The sequence below is a fragment of the Bubalus bubalis genome, chromosome 2 (assembly GCF_019923935.1).
Source record: "Bubalus bubalis isolate 160015118507 breed Murrah chromosome 2, NDDB_SH_1, whole genome shotgun sequence".
NCBI lineage: Eukaryota > Metazoa > Chordata > Mammalia > Artiodactyla > Bovidae > Bubalus > Bubalus bubalis.
The window spans coordinates 45,429,278-45,449,934 of record NC_059158.1 but is presented as its reverse complement, the minus strand read 5'-3'; the positions used below and the strand labels follow the sequence as shown (position 1 = coordinate 45,449,934).

Sequence of the window (20,657 nt, the reverse complement as noted above, 5' to 3'; positions counted from 1 at the left end):
GCTTTTCCATCTTTGGCTGCAAAGAATATAATCAATCAGATTTTGGTATTGACTGGTGATGTCCATGTGTAGAGTCATATCTTGTGTTGTTGGAAGAGGTGTTTGCTATGACCAGTGCATTCTCTTGGCAAAACTCTGTTAGCCTTTGCCCTGCTTCATTTTGTACTCCAAGGCCAAACTTGCCTGTTACTCCAGGTATCTCTTGACTTCCTACTTTTGTATTCCATTTCCCTGTGTTGAAAAGGACATCTTTTTTTTTGTTTGTTTGTTTTTTGATGTTAGTTCTAGAAGGTCTTGTAGGTCTTCATAGATCTGTTCAACTTCAGCTTCTTCAGCGTTACTGGTCAGGGCATAGACTTGGATTACTGTGATATTGAATGGTTTGCCTTGGAAATGAACACAGATCATTCTGCTGTTTTGGAGACTGCACCCAAGTACTGCATTTCAGGCTCTTTTGTTGAGGGCTACTCCATTTCTTCTAAGGGATTCTTGCCTGCAGTAGTAGATATAATGGTCATCTGAATTAAATTCATCCATCCAGTCCATTTTAGTTCTCTGATACCTAAAATGTTGATATTCACTCTTGCTATCTCCTGTTTGACCACTTCCAATTTACCTTGATTCATGGACCTAACATTTCTGGTTCTTATGCAATATTGCTCTTTACAGCATCGGACTTCACTTCTATCACCAGTCACATCCACAACCAGGCGTTGTTTTCACGTTGGCTCTGTCTCTTCATTCTTGCTAGAGTTATTTCTCCCCTCTCCTCCGGTAGCATATTGGGCACCTACCAACCTGGGGAGTTCCTGTTTCAGTGTCATATCTTTTTGCCTTTTCATACTGTTCATGGGGTTCTCAAGGCAAGAATATTGAAATGGCTTGCCATTCCTTTCTAAAGTGGACCACATTTTGTCAGAACTCTCCACCATGACCCTTAGTCTGCTAGCTTTCTGAATAAAGTTGCTAGTTCATGTCCCAATAACTCTTCTCTCAATTTATTGACCTGACATATTGCAAGTAGTATGAGCTTGGACTTGGTAATACTACTCAAGTGGGCCCTTTAAAAGAGGTTCCAAGTGCTAGCAATCAAAGTAACAAACTCTCTCTATTGCCAGCTTTATGAAGCAAGCTGCCATGAATTCTACATCCTCAAGGGAATGAATTCTGCCAACAACACAGGGGAATTTAGAGACAGACCCTTCCCTATAAAAGCCTGAAGATGAGAGGAACTTGACATCTCGGTTTCAAACTTGTAAGACCCAGCTCAGCTGTGCCCAGACCTCAGATCTACAAAAATCTGGAGAAAATAAATAGGTGCTTTTTTTAAAGCCACTAAATTTATGATAATCTGTTATGCAACAATAGGAAAGTAATACTTCCCCCCTGATTCTTAACAGCTTTTACCCCATGCTCTTCCACAGAATCTGCCATCAGCAATGTTCACAATGGTTTATTTTTGCCTTAAGCTCCACAGTCACTTGAATCCCTTATCTCTTCTGATTTCTCTACAGAATCTGGCTTCCAATCTTGTCCTCCTTTTCAAAACTGTTTATCTGTGGCCTGTATTTCATCACTCACCCAGCGTACTTCCTAGGATATTTGATGAGCTCTTAGCTCCTTCTATTTCTACCCTCTCCTTGCGTGTCAGTACTTCCCTGGCTGTCCCCACTGCCTGGAATGCCCAGGCCCCGGTGGTCGGCCAAGAATACTTTGGCTCATCTTTCACATTTCAGCGCAGACGAATGTGAACCCTTCCCGGTAGTCCAGGCCAGCCTAGGCCTCCTCCTCTACATGTGTCACTCTCCCTTGAACATATCACCTTTCGTTGTCATCGTTTCCAGGCTGCATCTGTTTTCCAAGCCCCTTGAAGGCAGGTACTATGTTTTTGTTTTGTTTTTTTTAAGTTTACTTCTGTAGTGTCTAAGGCCTGGCATGTTACCTTCTTGCAGGAATGAAGAAATAAATGTCCAGTGGGTTTAGGAAGGCCAGAGAGCAGGATCATGGGAAAAGGAGGATCATTCATTCATTCATCAGACACTTTCTAAGCACCTACAGCGTCCCAGGCATGGGGGTTAGGTGATAGGGATAAGAAGGTGAGCAGATTTTTTGTCTTCACAGGGCTCAGAAATCTACTGGGGTAAGAGAGAGATAGAACGGCTACTCTGATATAATGTGCCAATACGAACAGGGTATTTCAGTGTAAAATAAAGGCCTAGGACTATAATAAAGGTTTCTATGTATAATGCCTGTCCAAATGATTTTCCAGACTCTCTTTTCCACAGATCCCTAAAATCCAGTCTCTTAATTACAATAATATGTGTGCCAATGTCCAAATTTCCCCTAATTTGTTATAAGAACCTCCTCTATTTGACCACCATTAGTCCTTTTGATCTTATGTTTCATATCCTTTCTTAAATTCTGACGTCCAAACTGTGTTTGAACCAATATATAAAAAATTTCCCTCCACCCATGTTCTTTACCCTATGCCCCTGAACATGCCATTTCTAACTTTTTTAAATACAGTGAGTCATTTCTGAGAATGTACCATGGGCTAGGAACTATTCTAGCCTATACAGATGATCACATTCAATGCTCACAAGGAAGGTTGATAGAATCGCTCAAAGGAAGACACTAAAATTTACGATTTCAAGTCACTACCCAGATGGGCATGACTATAAGTTGCCTGTCTCATTTTTGCTTTTTCATACCATCTCTCCAAAGCATGACCCCTCTTTCCTCACCACTTATCTACTCTTCAGCTTGATTTCTGCCCATCACCACACTCACACTGTTCCCATCAAGGTCATCCAATGACTTCCTATATTTATAGGAATTGTCTATTCCTGTAAATGTCTATATTTAATGGAGTTGGAGGGCCCTACTTTATTTGGCTTTGTTCTGTATTTTATTTGACTTGCATTATATTTATAATATTTTCTATTGCGCTACATGTTTTTTCATAAACCATGTTCTAGAATAATATTTGAATAGAAGGCAGCAGGCAGCCCTTTGGAGACGAGCTGGTCAGATGCTGGACAACCTCATCCCCACTCCCAGAGGAGGTGTGTGTCCAAGCAGGTAACCAGGACAAGGCTCTAGGCTCACACCTGGGGCAGCAGAAGGGGTCCCGTGTTCCAGACTGAGACAGTGGCCAGGTCAGACCCCCACATGCCTGCCTCCATCCCCACAAATCTTCTAGTTTTACTAGTAGTCAAAGAAGAGAAAGCCCCTCCTTTCCTCGCAGGGGCCACACCTTCCCATAGGGGCCCCTAGGGCTTCAGCTCCAGTTCTATAGGCTAAAGGCCTTCTGATCTTTCCCTTCCCTTTGATCTTGCCCTCTTGATCTCTTAGCTTCCAATCTTCTCTAAATCAATCAGGAGCAAATATTAACCTGACTGTCCCACCTGGCAGAATTACTTGCTGCTGCACAGTAAGAAAATCTGGCAAGCAGCTAGAGAGTATGGAAGTACAGAGTTGGTGAGGAAAGCTGCCTGCTTCAGGTGGTCTCCTGACATCAAAGGCAGAGAACCGTGTGTTTCCTGTGTGATAATCCCATGTTCTTGCTGAAAACATGTCATGCTGCCAGAATGTTCTTTCACGGATTGGTATTCTGTGTTCCCAAATGGATGTAATTGATACCAGATTCACTTGATCTTAATAAAGAAAACATTATTGAGATACCTTAAAATTACTGATTAATTCATGTTTGTATATTTTGCTATCTTGGCCCTGTTTATCATTTTTTTTTGTGGAAAGTCTCTTTAGCTTTCCCTGCATGAAACCCCCCTCTCCAACTTTTTCGGTTCCCTCTCAGCCTTCTTCTTTGCTTCTCATCTTTCACAGGTTCTGGATACTTTACTGTGTCCTATCTTGTATCCTGTGTCTTCCTATGCTGCATTCTTTCCATGAGTAAACAATTCCATTCTCATAGCTTCAGCTTATGTGCCAAATACCTCCAGTCTCCCATCTTCCTCCCATGTCCAGATTCATATTAGTATTCCCAGCCTCTTTCTAGACAGCATCATGCTGTACCATCAGGCATCTCAAATTCAACATCAGATGGCTCATCTCTTCCTATCCCCTCCCAAGACCTGTTATTCTTTTCTCATTAATGCTAGCATTCATTCAATTTCCTTGGTTACAAATTTCATTCATTGTTTATTTTCCTCCATGTATTGTCAAGGAGCAAATTCAGTTCATTCTATGCCACAAAGTCGCTCTTTTTGTTCCCATGGTCACTGTCTTTGCTCCAGACTTTATCATAAGATTTTCAGATAAATCACTCTGTTTTCATGTATCCATATTCACCTCTCCTTTTAAGTCTAATCCTATCCCTTGATAAGACATTCTTAGAAGTCTACACCAACATTCAAGAAATTAACTTTCAAAATCATTCTGAATTTTGAGAGGATTTTGATTCAACTGCAGATATAACTTTTTTACTTTTGACTTAATGCTTTAAAATTACAGTCCTTAATGATTTTTAACATAATGTACTTTTAATTTATTTTTTATTGAAGAATAATTGCTTCACAGAATTTTGTTGTTTTCTGTCAAACCTCAACATGAATCAGCCATAGGTATACATATATCCCCTCCCTTTGAACCTCCCTCTCATCTCCCTCCCCACCCCACCCCTCTAGGTTTACACAGAGCCCCTGTTTGAGTTTCTTGAGAGTGAAAGTGAAAGCTTCTCAGTCATGTCCGACTCTTTGCGACCCCATGGACTATACAGTCCATGGAATTCTCCAGGCCAGAATACTAGAGTGGGTAGCCTATCCCTTCTCCAGGGGATCTTCCCAACCCAGGGACCAAACCCAGGTCTCCTGCATTGCAGGTGGATTCTTTACCAGCTGAGCCACTAGGGAAGCCCTTGAGTTTCCTGAGCCATACGGCAAATTCCCGTTGGCTATCTATATTACATATGGTAATATAAGTTTCCAGGTTACTCTTTCCATACATCTCACTCTCTCCTCCCCTCTTCCCAAGTCCATAAGTCTATTTTCTACGTGTGTTTCTCCATTGCTGCCCTGTAAATAAATTCTTCAGAGCCATTTTTCTAGATTCTGTATATGTATGTTAGAATATGATATTTATCTTTCTCTTTCTGACTCACTTCACCCTGTATAATAAGGTTCTAGGTTCATCCACCTCACCAGAACTGACTCAAATGTATTCCTTTTATGGCTGAGTAATAGTCCGTTGTGTATATGTACCACTTCCTTAAAAAACTAGGAGTAGAACCACCATATGACCCAGCAATCCCACTCCTAGGCATATACCCTGAAGAAACCAAAACTGAAAAAGACACATGTAATCCCATTGTTCATTGCAGCACTATTTACAATAGCTAGAACATGGATGCAACCTAGATGCCCATCGACAGATGAATGGATAACATAAGTACTTTTACCTAAACATGCCACTTCAGCAGAAATATTTGGAACACAAAATACACTCAACCCAATATTTACACTGACTATGTTTAAGGTGATACAGTAGCCACTGTAGGGAACAAAGTGCTTAATAAAAATGGATTCAAGGTGAACGTTCCTTTTAAACACTTTACAATCTGCTAGGCAAGATAAGGCATGAACCTAAATAGTTACATACAGATTGCAATAGGATCGTTGTTATAGAAGATGTACAGAAAAAGCTACTAGAATTATCTTGAAGAAGCGTTTGCTTTCACTGAAGGAACCAAAGCAAGCCTCATAAAGGAGTTAATATCTGAGCAAGGACTTCAAAGATATGAACTTTGAAATATTTCTGTTTTTTATACACCATTTGAACCTCATGTATATGCAAGACACTCCAGAAAGTGCTACAGATACAGAAATGAACAAGAGACAGACTTTCCCTTGACTTCAAATTGTTCTCAGTCTAGCGAGAAAGATAAAATCCAGTATTACAATCAGGTGAAAAGGAATTATATTGGAGATTTTCTAAAAATACTACAACCTACAAGGAAAATTACAAAGATGTAGGAAAGAAACTAAATCCTCTTCAAAGGGAATGTCTCTTGGAAACGGTGCTGCTTGGGCCTGGCTTAGGGTTTCAGGTAGCTGAGGTTACATGAGGATGGGCTGGGAAGAGAGCAGCGTCACACACAGAAGGTCAGGGGTCAGGGGTCAGGGGTCAGGGGTGTGATGCGTGAACTGTGATGACAGGTCAGGAGTGCTGAAGAATAGAAGCATGAGATGCGGATAGAAAGTGACATCAAGGCTAGGTAATAGGTTAAAGGCCACACTAGGCCTGAGGTACATCTTTTTAGGAATAACTTCATAAATTACACAATACACAGATTCATTTTTACCAAGTAGACCAGAAATAGACTTAATCAACTGCCTCTCTGATTGAAAAACTGATGTTGTTGGCATCAGATAATCCAATCATGGGATAATCTTTAGGCTTTTTACATTAAGCTTCAACTACTGGCTACCCTGGGCACCCCTCAGAGCTCAGTCAGTAAAGAATCTGCCTCAATGCAGGAGACCTGGGTTCGATTCCCAGGTCGGGAGGACCCCCTGGAAAAGGGTATGGCAACCCACTCCAGTATTCCTGCCTGGAGAGTCCCCATGGACAGAGGAACCTGGCAGGCTACACCCCATGGAGTCATGAGTGGACACAACTGAGGGACTAAACCACCACGGGCTACCTTGGCTTCTCTGGTGGCTTAGATAGTAAAGAATCTGCCTGCAATGAGGGAAACCTGGGTTCAACCCCTAGTCAGGAAGATTCCCTGGAGAAAGGAATGGCAACTCATTCCAGTATTCTTGCCTGGAAAATTGCCATGGACAGAGGAGCCTGATGGGCTATAGTCCAGGGGGTCACAAAGAGTTGGACACAACTGAGCAACTACCACTAACACAGACTGGCCACATTCAGCTTCTCAGACAGCCTTCTGGCCTCTTGCCTCTTCTGTTTAGTTTATATTTGTCAGTAACAGTCATCTTATTTTTATTTCATGATAATCTACTATTCATCACTCCAATGGATTACTATAGGAAATGGAATCCAAGACAATGGCTATTCACAAACACTTTAGGACCCAGGTTTCCTCCACCTGGAGTAATCATAACACTCAGCCACTACTCATGAATTAGGCTGAGCTATGCCTTTTCATTTGGAGCTTTGATAACTGTAACCTTTTAACTAACTTATTTTGGCCCCCTGAAAAAGATCCCAAATGTGTGTTTTGTCTCTAGTTTGCCCTCTATATATTAGGTAACATAAAAAGAAAATAAATGACCAATTTAGCAGTAGAAATACAGTAGTTGAGGAAAAGGATAAATTAAAAATCTAAACATTGCTTCATTAAGAATGTTTTTCCTTATTTATTTTATTTATATTTGGTGTCATCATGTTTACGTGTTCTTTAAAAGTCCACATTAAACTACTCTCCACTGACTATGGAAGCCTCTACATCATCAACTTGCTTCTTTCATCATCTTTCCTGAGGCAAGAAAGAAATGTTTAAGCCTATCTCTACTTACTGGGAATATGTTTAATTAGATTATTAGAATTTTTCCAATAACTAGGTAAGAATAAAGTTCAAGAGGAAATAAATGTTTTAGTCCAATAGACTGGACAGTGGTACCGCAGTGAGAATCTTTTATCACCCAAAGATGCTATGAGGATACTGGATGCTTTAAGTGACATAAATACATCATCAGGAAGTCAATGAAGGCTCCAAAAATAAAGACGTGGCACCAGAGATTTAAAAAGTGCCTGCCCTACAGTCTTGCAGAGGTCCTAGTAGTACCAAAAGGCCAACTCACCAATAAAAATGTTCTCCCAGCTACTTTAGGTAGCTTGCAAATACCTGGTTTAGAAGACTCTAAACAGGACACCGTGATACTGACTCACGCTCATTGTCACAGAGGGCTCTTCATTGATTCATTTTTCACTCTCAAAGCCAAGCCAGCCTCTGCATTCCTGACATTCTCTGCTTTATCAAAGTCTGATAACTTCCTGACAACAAATAGCCATTCTATTTTTGTTTTCCCTTCAAAATTCCCCCTTTCTCCTCCTTCTTTCCTGTCATCACAGATAATGGGTCTCCTACTATATCAAAGACTCTCCACTTAAAAGGAACCATTCAATCTTGCTGCTAAATTTTGTGGTGGGATCAAACTGAAAAATTCTTAAAGAGATGGGAAGACCAGACCACCTGGTCTCCCTCCTGAGAAATCTGTATGCAGGTCAAGAAGCAACAGTTAGAACTGGACATGGAACAACAGACTGGTTCCAAGTCAGGAAAAGAGTATTTCAAGACTCTATATTGTCACCCTGCTTATTTAACTTATATGAAGAATACATCATGTGAAATGTCAGGCTGGATGGAGCACAAGCTGGAATCACAAGCACAAGATTGCCAGGAGAAATATCAATAACCTCAGATCTGCAGATGACACCACCCTTATGGCAGAAAGTGAAGAGGAACTAAAGAGCCTCTTGATGAAAGTTAAAGAGAGTGAAAAAGTTGGCTTAAAACTCAACATTCAGAAAACTAAAATCATGGCATCTGGTCCCATCACTTCATGGCAAATAGATGGGGAAACAATGTAAACAGTCATGGATTTTAATTTTTTGGGCTCCAAAGTCACTGCAGATGGTGACTGCAGCCATGAAATTAAAAGATGCTTACTGCTTGGAAGAAAAGCTACAACCAAGCTAGACAGCATATTAAAAAGCAGAGATATTACTTTGCCAACAAAGATCTGTCTAGTCAAGGCTATGGTTTTTCCAGTAGTCATGTGTGGATGTGAGAGCTGGACTATAAAGAAAGCTGAGCACTGAAGAATTGATGCTTTTGAACTGTCGTGTTGGAGAAGACTCTTGAGGGTCCCTTGGACTACAAGGAGATCCAATCTGTCCATCCTAAAGGAAATCAGTCCTGAATGTTCATTGGAAGGACTGATGTTGAAGCTGAAACTCCAATACCTTGGCCACCTGACACGAAGAACTGACTCATTGGAAAAGACTCTGATGCCGGGAAAGATTGAAGACAGGAGAAGGGGATGACAGACATGAGATGGTTGGATGGCATCACTGACTCAATGGACATGAGTTGGAGTAAGTTCCAGGAGATGGACAGGGAGACCTGGCGTGCTGTGGTTCATGGGGTCGCAGAGTTGGACACAACTGAGCGACTGAACTGCCTGCCTTCCTCCCAGATCACTGAGGCCAGCCCTGCTTATGGTGGTTTCCAGGAACACAGTCAATATTTCTCTTAAGACACAGAGGAGGAAACGATTTTCCTTACATACTCTTATTCCTAGTGTATCCTTTTACTCTTCTTTTACTAGTTTAAAAGTCACGTATCTACATGTCATATCTAGTTGATTTCTATATGTCATATCACATCTCATCTTTGAAATGTGCTTCCTGATGCACCCAGCCCAACAAGCACTCTAAGAAATTCCCTTTACTGACCTTATTCAAGCATTTTCAAAAGGAAGAGTTAATATTCACCCAAATCCACCCCAGCTAAGCATTTTACATGTTCGCTTCAACCAATTCACAGTATAATTTATCCAATCCTTGGGAATTTATTATCTTCATTTACACTGTGATGATTTGTGATCTTGGGATTTTAGCTTTTTAATGTTTTTTTTCCTTAAGAGTTTTGTATGCCTCGATCCCTTCAGTAAACAGAAGGCCTTTGCAGACAAGGAATATGAAACATTTTTTTCTTACTCACAAGAAGAGAAACCTACCTGCCCGTGTCTTTGCTGAGGAGCCATCACCTGAGGCCGTTCAGGATGCGACGGGGCCTGGAGGTCCGCCCCTCGAGTTTTGGGGCGCACCGCATCGGAGGCCAGACAGGAGGAGATGGCGAGAGACGCGGGCCGAGCGGCCGGGGGGCCTGTCCCCACCGGGGGTCCCTGGTCACCTTTTCTGCCCGGGGCTTCCTCCTCCCCCTCAGAGTCCACAATAAAGACATATTCCGCTTTGAAGAGGTCACTTTGCTGCATTCCTTGAGGTTTCTTCTCTTTAAATTCCCTTCCTTGGGAAGCCTTGTCCTCAACCTCTGAAGGGCAAGTCAGTGCTCCTCGTTCTTTCTCCTGTTGGTGCCCAACATTCAAGGTCAAGTACTCACTGGAATCAAACTGCAATAAATGGAGAAACATAAAAGAGTTGATGTTGCTTTGATACTTGCTTCTTTTCTACATGTACTCTTAAACACTTAACTTGCTTATATTCTCAAGGACAAAAGGTTTTACAAATATACCCCCAAATCAAGTTGACATAGGAGAGTTTGGGTTGAAGTTAATGGCTTACTTTTAATAACTCACTTGTATGTCATGCTCCAAACCTAAGTAATTTAGGACTCAGAATTAACGTCCACAAACAAACATGCTTTCAAATAAATTTTGATATGACTTTTTAGAAAGAGAGGATGAGGGCAATGTCTTCCATAAAGACATTCACAAAACAAATGGGAACTGGTCAGCCATGGGCTTAGTTAATAGTGAAGCAAAACTTGTACAGCCTGCATAAGCTGGGGGTAGGAAATGAAATCCCATTGAAGGGTTCTAAAATAATATGCATTCTTCTAAAAATCTAAGAAGGAAAGTAAAATTGGAACAAAATGCAGAAAATTCAGACAAAATAGTCCAAGCCTATGGGAAGAACTCATGAATAAGACATCAAAAAGACAGATATTTTTAGCATAAAGTGTTTTCTACTGTTATTTTAGTTTTTATTTACAATCCTAAATATTTTCCCATTCAGTTTTCTATGAACACATAGGAGGTTTACAAGACCAGGAATTAGATAGTTTTCTCATGTTACCAAAGCATCTTTTTTCTAAAATGGTACCAGCAATGTACACCAAGACTATGTTTAAAAGACCCAATACTAATTTCCTTGGTTTTGATAAGCGTTGTTGTTGTTGTTGTTGTTGTTGTTAGTTACTAAGTTGTGTCAGACTCTTTGCAACCACATGAGCTGTAGTCAGGCTCCTCTGTCCATGGAATTTCCCAGGCAAGGATGCTGGAGTGGGTTGCCATTTCCTTTTCCAGGGGATCTTCCTGACCCAGGGATCAAACCCTCATCTCTTGCTTGGCAGGTGGATTCCTTATCACTGAGCCACCTGGAAAATGCTGATACTAATCTCTTTTTTTTTTTCTTTTTTTTTGGCAACATTTCCCTAAGTCTAACATTATTTCAAAATAAAAAGATATAAATAAGCTAAAATAAACTAAATGTCAACTATAGTCATCAGTTTAATGTTTGCTAATATGTATTATGTGTTGCGTGAGTGAAGATAGAATAATCAAATCATTGATGAACTAAGAGTCAAATTCATACCACCAGACCACACTTTTCAGCTGATGATGACATAATCAAGATAAAATATTCTTTGCCTCTGATGTGGAATTTTCTGAGAGTGGTCATTTCGCATATTAAATTACAACACTATGTAGTAACAAGGGCCCTTGTGTCTCAGATAGAAAAGAATCTGCCTGCAATGCAGGAGACCCGGGTTCAATCCCTGGGTTGGGAAGATCCCCTAGAGAAGGGAATGGCAAACCATTCCAGTTCCAAGGACAGAGGAGCCTGGTAGGCTACAGTCCACGGGGTTGCAAAGAATCAGACACGACTGAGCGACTTTTCACATCCAGTAACAAAACCCAAATTAGAAGGAAGCTTAAATTAAAAATAGAAGGATTCAAAGACAGATTGCTTATGATGGAAAGTAGCAGAATAACTAAGAGCTGGCAAAATTGAACTCATTTTTGAAAATGCTATTAATGATCTACAATAACTCCCTGCTTCCACAGTCCAACATTCTCTATTTGTTTATTCTGATGTATTTTTTACAGCATTTCTTACCACCCGAGGTTTTATTATATGTTTTTTATTTTTTTCATTGTCTGTCTTTCCAATAACAAATAACTTATGAGTTGACTTTATTCATCCAGAATCCACAGCACCAAGCACACAGCATGTGTTCAAGGAAATAGTTTTTAAATATACAAAGAATGAGGGATTATTTACCCTGCTGTATTATAATATTGAACTGCTTAAAAAATAGGAAGAAAAATGTTTACTCTTTTAAAAATGTGGTTGTGTAGGTACCATTGCCATCTGTAGATGAATATCATTAGTTCAGGAAGCTTTGGAAATCTGCAACCAAGATTGATTCATACGTCTATAGTCTCATGAACTCGGAACACCTAATCACAAAGGATCCCTTGAATATATTGTACGTACTTGAGTACCGTGAGAGAGAAACTTCCGAGAAGTGTCTTATGTAGCTTTCAGAATTTCTCTAAAATAATTTGTTCTCACAATAGTTTTTGAATTAAGTCCCAGGTTCATGGACATATTACTGCTTGCTAGATAAGATGCTTTCATATAGACAAGGAGAATCAGATAATTTTATTTCTTACAAAGCTGGCTCAAAAATACCACAAAATTCACACAGGAACATTTTTTTATAAGAGGACAGTATTAAAATACATTTTAAAGAAATAAAAGTTTTTACCCAAAAAGTTGTTATTTTCACACAAGTAATTTTTAGTTTTTTGTTTAATTTCATTTTCAGCCTTGGTCTCACTTTAGATAAATATAATTGGGGTATAAATACAATTTTATAATCTACTGTATCATTTAACATAACATTAACATGTTCCATAAAATTGAATAATCATTATAAGTTTGTCAAGGTGCTGCTATCAGATGCTTAGCTTTTCTCTGTTAGATATTAGGCTCTTTTTATTTTTCCTAATTATTTTCCTACATAATACTTTTTATCTTCTGTAGTATTTCTCTGGTATACATTTCCACTTAGATCATTGAAAGGTTATGAAAAGTTGTATGATGTGGATAAGGGTTTTCCATCCAAAATTGTACAAATTCACAAAACTAGCAGCAAAGTGTGAGCATGACAATAGGTCCACAAGTGCCCTAAACATGGAATATTATATTTTTTAACATTGTTAATCTATTACACATAAAATAGCTCCTCACTCTTTGTCTAATAGCCTTTAAAGATAAATTTAAACTTTGCAAAAAATTTTGTATTTTTATTTTAAGGTACATCTGGGAGGGGAGGTGCCAGGAGGCATAATATATCACGTGAACAACAAACGACAGGATGTCAAATCAAAAGGGATGAGAATAACTTATTGTAGAAAACCTGAGGTTTGATAACACTGAAGTACCCATTACATAGTTATATTTTTAGCCACTCTTAGATTTCCACGTTATCTCACTTTAAGTAGAGAAAATAAACATGCATACAGATTTTCATGTTGTTATTATGGATACTTTAATTACTGGACATAAAAATAATAAAAATAATCCTACCCTATTTACAGTTTCTGGAGTCTTATCACTTGGTTCCTCAGGAATTTTAACAATGTACTTAGACGTGTCACCCAGCTGGGAGTGGGTTGGCAGTCTTCTGACAGTGGGGACAAATGTGAAGATCAGAGGTTTGGCTTCAGAATCACCAGAAGAGACCTATGAGACATGTAATAAATTAGACTTTCAGTCTTATCAAAGGTTTATCTTGACTTTACTTTCTATATATTATGGTATTTTCCTGTTTATTTTAATAAACTGCCTACTGTCCTGTGATTACATGAATGATTGCCAAAGAGAACAGCTATTAAAGAATTCATAGTGCATCTGATCCTTTTTTTATGAAAATATTTATCAGTGAATGAAATAAAGCCCCAGGAAGATCTTATTGTAGGACATGGCAACAGAAGAGTAGGTTGACAAGCTGAGCTGCTGGAATGCTACACGTTAACATGGATAAACGTGTAGCATTCCAGCAGTTCAAGCCCTGACGTTAAAAGATGCTTACTCCTTGGAAGGAAAGTTATGACCAACCTGCTGCTGCTGCTGCTAAGTCACTTCAGTCATGTCTGACTCTGTGCGACCCCATAGACGGCAGCCCACCAGACTTCCCCGTCTCTGGGATTCTCCAGGCAAGAACACTGGAGTGGGTTGCCATTTCCTTCTCCATATGACCAACCTAGACAGCATACTAAAAAGCAGAGACATTACTTTGTCAACAAAGGTCTGTCTAGTCAAGCCTATGGTTTTTCCAGTGGTCATGTATGGATGTGAGAGTTGGACTGTGAAGAAAGCTGAGCACTGAAGAATTGATGCTTTTGAACTGTGGTGTTGGAGAAGACTCTTGCGAGTCCCTTGAACTGCAAGGATATCCATCCAGTCCATCCTAAAGGAGACCAGTCCTGGGTGTTCATTGGAAGGACTGATATTGAAGCTGAAACTCCAATACTTTGGCCACCTGGTTCCGAGAGCTGACTCATCTGAAAAGACCCTGATTCTGGGAAAGATTGAGGGCAGGAGGAGAAGGGGACAACAGAGGATGAGAGAGTTGGATAGCATCACCGACTCAATGGACATGGGTTTGTGTGGACTCTGGGAGCTGGTGATGGACAGGGAGGCCTGGCGTGCTGGGGTTCATGGGGTCGCAAAGAGTCAGACACAACTGAGCGACTGAACTGAACTGAACATGGATAAGTCAATTTCAACCCAGACCACATGCTGTGCTTGTGGTGACCCCACAGAGGTCAAGGACGTTCATCCATTTAACCCTGGGTTAGCAGGTTCAAACTGGCTCATAAGCACCGACTACATGTGAAACCTCAGACATGCATCATCAATGAGTAGGCTAAAACGTGAATGGAAAGTTGAAAATGTACTTTCCTGGCTATCAATATACCAATGCCTCTTCTCAAGGACATACCTTCTCTCTCATTCATCCTTTATTCATTCAAAAATTATTTTGTTAAGTTTTTACCATGTGGCAGGCACTCAGGAGCCAGAGAGACAACAGCAAAAGGGAACAGTTAATAGATCTCTCACAAGTAGGAAAATGGTGTGCACAGAACAGGAAGTGAAGCCGCTCAGTCGTGTCCGACTCTCTGCGACCCCTGGACTGTAGCCTACGGGCTTCTCCATCTATAGGATTCTCCAGGCAAGAATACTGGAGTGGGTTACCATTTCCTTCGCCAGGGGATCTACCCGACCCAGAGATCGAACCCAGGTCTCTCGCATTGGGGGCCGACGCTTTAACCTCTGAGCCACCAGGGGAGCACAGAATAGGAAGGGAAAAAGCAATGATGGCTGGACGCCTGCTGAGTCCCGGAAGCTCCATAAAAGGCAGCACCTTGAATTTAAGTCCTGGTGGAGGGGAAGAGAAGGCTCTCCCACGCTGAGAAAACTAGATAAGTAAAGGCATGGAAAGCAATACTGCGTGTAGATCAAGCCCGGGTTTTGCCCTATTGACAATGAGAACCAAGTGATGGGGAATGATTTAATCACGTCAGAATGTCGGGTGGGTGATGCTGGTCTTAAAAGACCCAAGCCTGGCGATCAGGACAGAAATCGAAGAGTGGTAGATGGAGGACTGAATGGAAAGATGGCAAGAGAAGATGATGTTGGAGATCTCTTTCAAGAAGTTGGATGAGAAGTAGGAAGAGAGATGGAGAGAAGTTAGAGAGGAAAGTCCGGTCAAAGAGATGCCTCTGTTGGTCTCTAATGGGACAGACATGAAGACATCTGTAGACTTGGGGAAGGAGCCAGTAAGAAGGAATGTGAAACTCGGTCCTGGAGGACACAGGCAGGACAAACCAAAGGAAAAGGGACGTCAGAGACTCCGCCCTTCCATTGCAGGGGAAGGAAGGAAGTGAAGTGAAGTCGCTCAGTCGTGCCCGACTCTTTGCGACCCCTTGGACTGTAGCCTACCAGGCTTCTCCGTCCATGGGATTCTCCAGGCAAGAATACTGGAGTGGGTTACCATTTCCTTCTCCAGGGGATCTTCCCGACCCAGAGATCGAATCGGAGTCTCCCGCATTGGAGGCAGATGCTTTAACTTCTGAGCCACCAGGGAAGCAGGCGACGTAGGTTCAATTCCTGGTAGATCAATTAAGATCCCACATGCCACACAGTGAGGCCAAAATATAAATAAATAAAAGTAAACAACAGAAAGAATATAGCCTCCTCTGTGAACAGAGAAAATGAATGAAGATACAGAAAAGATCCCACTGTGGAGCACTGGGAGAAGCTGGAAATGACAGGAATCATTTTGCATTTAAACCATATTTGTGATGCAATTAGCCCCATCTAGTCAAGGTGACACTACCATGTTGCCACCTCCCTGCTCGTCATAGGAAATGCAATGGTCCCAGCAGGGCCTCCCATGCTCCTCTCCCTTCTAGCCATGCCACCACGCCTTATCTCAACATGCCCTTTAACCCCATCACATCAGCCCCTCAAGAAACCCAGCCATCCCTGTATCCCTGTGTGCCATGTACAGCCCTAGTCTTGTTCCTTTCTTGTCCTTGTAACTACGCAGGACCCTCTGAGGCCTTCCCAGAATAGACCCCCAACTCATGCCCTCCACCTGCCTTTTGTCTGTAGAAAAACTTTAGTCAAAGAATAAATTTAATCAGAGAAACTAGAAAAAAGGAAAACAGTCAAGCAAGACAAAATAATAATAGCTTAGCCACTAAACAAAGTCAAAGACATTTAGTTCTTCCTCAAGGACTATAGATAATATTCTGAGCCATGTTCTTTGAGCTGTTTTGCAGATACTGAAACCCTCACCAGGTGGTAGAAGTTAATTGTATACTGCCTACAAGCACATAGACCCCAGACCGGTTGGAACCAGAAGGTGAATGATGTGGACTCCAAATTATCTCACCACCAACCGATCAGAAGAACGTCCACGAACCGACCATGCCCTGCTCCTTGAACACTGACTCCTCATGACCCCCTCCAGTAAGGGATGCACAACCGTGCAGGCACTGGCCCACTGTGGCCCCCTTGGCCTGACAGAGCATAAAAGCTATTCTTTCTCCTTCATCCAAAACCCTGTCTCTACATTTCTATTTGGCACCAGTGATCAGAGGTAGAGTTTCAGAAACATACACTTATCCAGCTCTTGGAAACTTCTCATCCTTCACTGTCTGGAATTCAGGCAGTCGTCACACAGCCCTGCACATCCTGAACCTCTTCTTCGCCTGCTCTAGCTCTCAGTAAACCTCAGGCCCCTCTGAAGGCCTCTGCTTCCCAGCAAGTTCTCAGTGACCGTCTCCTCTCACACTAGGTCTAGAATAGGAGAAGCGTCCTCCTTGTTGTCTTTATAGCTTCCAGACCATTCTTCTTCTTCCCTCACCCCTACAAACTTCTAAGTCTAAAGCTCCTGCCATGCACCAGATAACGCCCTTCACTACCTACCTCTCCTTGTTGCAGTCATCTGCCCACAACCAAGTCAACCCCTTCTTTCTTTGAAGATTTAGTTCTAGGGTTAATTCCACTCCTTCTAACGCTATATCCCACGGGTAATTTTTCTAGTAGCATATGTCACTGACCTCTACACTTCGTTGCCCTTCACATCCCTGGCAACAACCAACAGCCACAACAACCCTTCCATAATTTTGGAGTGTTTTCCTTCTCTGACCAACACTTCTTTCCACATCATTCCTCTGGTTCTCTAACTCCAGCATTTCTGGGAACCCATTAAAATGGAAGTCTACCGATCCTTCCAGCAGTAAGTTTTCCCGGATTCCTTTTTTTAGCCAGTTTCAATGTCTGATGCAACTACTCCTGTGGACACCCCTCCAAAGCCTTGCCTTCTCTCACGTCATCATCCCCTTTGGGTAAATCATGGTGCTCATTGACTCTAACCCCTACCAACCCTACTCTGGCATCACAGAGGTAAATGTGGCTGGGGAAAAAGTTACAGGACCATGCTTGCTGGTTTCACTTAAGATGCGTGGCTCTGAGCCTCAAGTAGGTCCTTTCATACTACTCTATAATCATACTATATTTTTTATTAGACTATGATTGCTTTACAATGCTATGTTAGTTTCTACTGTACAACCAAGTGAATCAGCTATGTGCAAATATATCTCCTCCCTCTCTGACCGCCCTCACACTCCACCCCTGATCCCACTCCACCAGGACATCACAGAGCACCCAGCCAAGCTTCCTGCCCTTTATAGCATGTTCCCACTAGCTATCTATGTTACACAGCGTAGCATATATATGTGGGCTTCCCAGGCGGCTCGGTGGTAAAAAATCCACCCACCAATGCAGGAGATGCAGGAGACATGGATTTGATCCCTGAGTCAGCAAGATCCCATGGAGGAGGAAATGGTAACCCACTCCAGTATTCTTGCCTGGAAAACCCCTTGGACAGAGGAACCTGGAAGGCCCCAGTCCATGGGGTCACAAAGAGTCAGACAAGGCTGAGCACACATGCATGCAGAGTGTATCTGACAATCCTAACCTCCAAATTCATCTCACCCAACTCTTCCCCCTCCATATGCATATGTCCGTTCTCTACATCTGCGTCTCTATTCCTGCCCTGCTTCTCTCTATCTGGAAGAGAAAAACAAATATCAGATACCAACATGTATATGTGGAATCATACTACACATTGATAGATCCAGAGCCCATTTACTCTCCCACGCACATAGAAAGCTCACATCTCTGCTTTCTGCAAACACCTGCATCTTCTTCCCCATTCTCACTCTGAGCTAAAAACTTTGTTTCCCATTTCACTGAGATAATTGAAGCAAACAGAAGAGAACCTCCAAACCCCTCATCACAGCTTCTAGTCACCCACCTACATCTTTGTCCTTTTATCGGACCATCAGTCCTTCTATTCCACTCCTACTAAACCAAACCTCACGTGATTACATTGCCTTCTATAATACTTTCATTTACTTAAGATCTTATTAAATGCCTACCAGGTGCTAGGCTTTATTTTAGGGCTTGGTGATATGAACAAAACCTCTACCCATTCTAGTGGGAGGGAGACAGGAAGCAAAATAAATAAGAAAAAGGTAGAATTTTCAATTGAGCTAAGTACTATGAAGACTAGTATAATAATCCACAGGAGAAAAAATAATAGGTAAAACTTGGGTTGGCTATAATTTAAAGGAAAAACTTAGAATTTGCTGAAAAATTAGATGCGAGATACAAGAGGCAGACAAGAGTCAAGACATACAAAGTTTTTGACCTGAATAACTTAAAGATATGAGATAGTCTTCATAGAAGTGAGGAAAATAAGAGGTGGCACTGGTTTGAGAATAAAGATCAAATCTGATATGACAAAAATACATCCAAGAGGAAATGTGCGGATAGGAGAAGCAAAGTTCAGAGCAGAGTCTGTGCTGGAGATAAAATTATTAGGATTGTTAACCTATACATGGCTTTGAAAACCACGAGACCAAATGAGATCACCAGGGATGTGGGCACAAACAGGAAAAAAGAGGTCCAGGGTTGAAGCATCCAGGCTCTACCATTTAGTGGCCCAGTAGCTGAAGAAGAACTCGTAAAGGTGACATTGGATTTTAAGATAAAAATAAGCCTGGAACATCATTGACAGCAATAAGAAAGAGGCCAGACCATGAATAATAAAAGGATCGACAGGCTATTGTGAGAGTCCAGCCCAAATGTAAATCCAAGAATTTGTCATGAAAGCAATTTGCTTGGTTGTTGGATAATCTCTCCAGGGATGCTCAACTGCCTATCACAGGAACAGAGAAAGTGAACTGCAGCATTTATAGAACTGATGTTCAGAGTTGGTTCTGGCAGAAGAACATTGTGCATGTCAGGAAACTGAGGGCACCAATGGGAGAAAAGCAACGGGTCAGCCAGGGAGCTCAGTGCAGACAGGAAGAAGGGGGACCTCACTCTAAGAGACTAGCAGGCTCTGTGGCTGAGAAATCAGATCTGAAAGCACGGTGGGTATTTGGGAGAACAGTGCGGGGTCACAGTACAGGATGCAAGAGAGAGCTTGAGATCCGGTAGCATGGTAAGTCCAGCTGATTATCAGTTCTAGGCTTATAACCAGGTACAGTTAGGATTCAGGTTTCTAGAAACAAGGCACATTCCTTAAGAAATAAAAAATACACAGACCAACCCTTCTGAGCCAACTATCATTTTTCAATATTATTTTCTGCCTTTCAAAATAATTGTCATTATTCCTCCATAACAGTCAGGTCACAATTCTCAGGTTGTAGCTTATCATCAGAAAATAATAAATCAATGGAGATAAGCCTGAGTACTTGAGATGAAAAAACAGGAAGGGCACTGAGCCTGTGAAGGTCAAGGAACTGGGAGACCAGAAGGCCAACAAGACTCTAGTTGTGACAACAGAAGCCACTGGGGCTGCAGGGCGGGGCTGGAGAAGACAGCACAGAACACTGCACGAGGCAAGGCTCAAGTGTCACCAGGATCAGCTGACATTGGGGACAGGAGATCGCTAATCAGATTTTGTGTGTGTGAACACACAATCAAATAAAGAGAACTAGATATCCTTGCAGGAGATTTCACCAAGTTATAGACGGTCTAACGAACTAACTCTGGACCACTTACTGCAGAAAACAACTTTCTGGTAACCATTTTCCTGGGCTCCAAAATCACTGCAGACAGTGACAGCAGCCATGAAATTAAAAGACGCTTGCTCCTTGGAAGAAAAGCTATGACAAACCTAGACAGCGTCTTAAAAAGCAGAGACATCACATTACTCACGAAGGTCCGAATAGTCAAAGCTATGGTTTTTTCAGTAGTCATGTATGGATGTGAGAGTTGGACCCTAAAGAAGGCTGAGCGCCAAAGAATTGATGCTTTCAAACTGTGGTGCT

The 20,657-nt window shown here is 41.6% G+C and overlaps 1 protein-coding gene across 9 annotated transcripts in view; it reads right to left on the bottom strand.

The window, feature by feature from the left end:
• Window positions 1-20,657, bottom strand: part of LOC102412913 (muscular LMNA interacting protein) — a 299,136-nt gene that overhangs the window by 141,044 nt on the left and 137,435 nt on the right. For 6 of the 9 annotated variants that reach the window (XM_045163412.1, XM_045163415.1, XM_045163413.1 and 3 more), the window contains 2 exons: window positions 13,327-13,482; window positions 9,726-10,118 (listed from right to left, as the gene is read on the bottom strand). In XM_045163412.1, the coding sequence (XP_045019347.1) occupies window positions 9,726-10,118; window positions 13,327-13,482 (549 nt within the window). The remainder of the gene's footprint in view (window positions 1-9,725; window positions 10,119-13,326; window positions 13,483-20,657) is intronic. The other 3 variants (XM_045163422.1, XM_045163421.1, XM_045163420.1) reach the window with 1 other exon arrangement.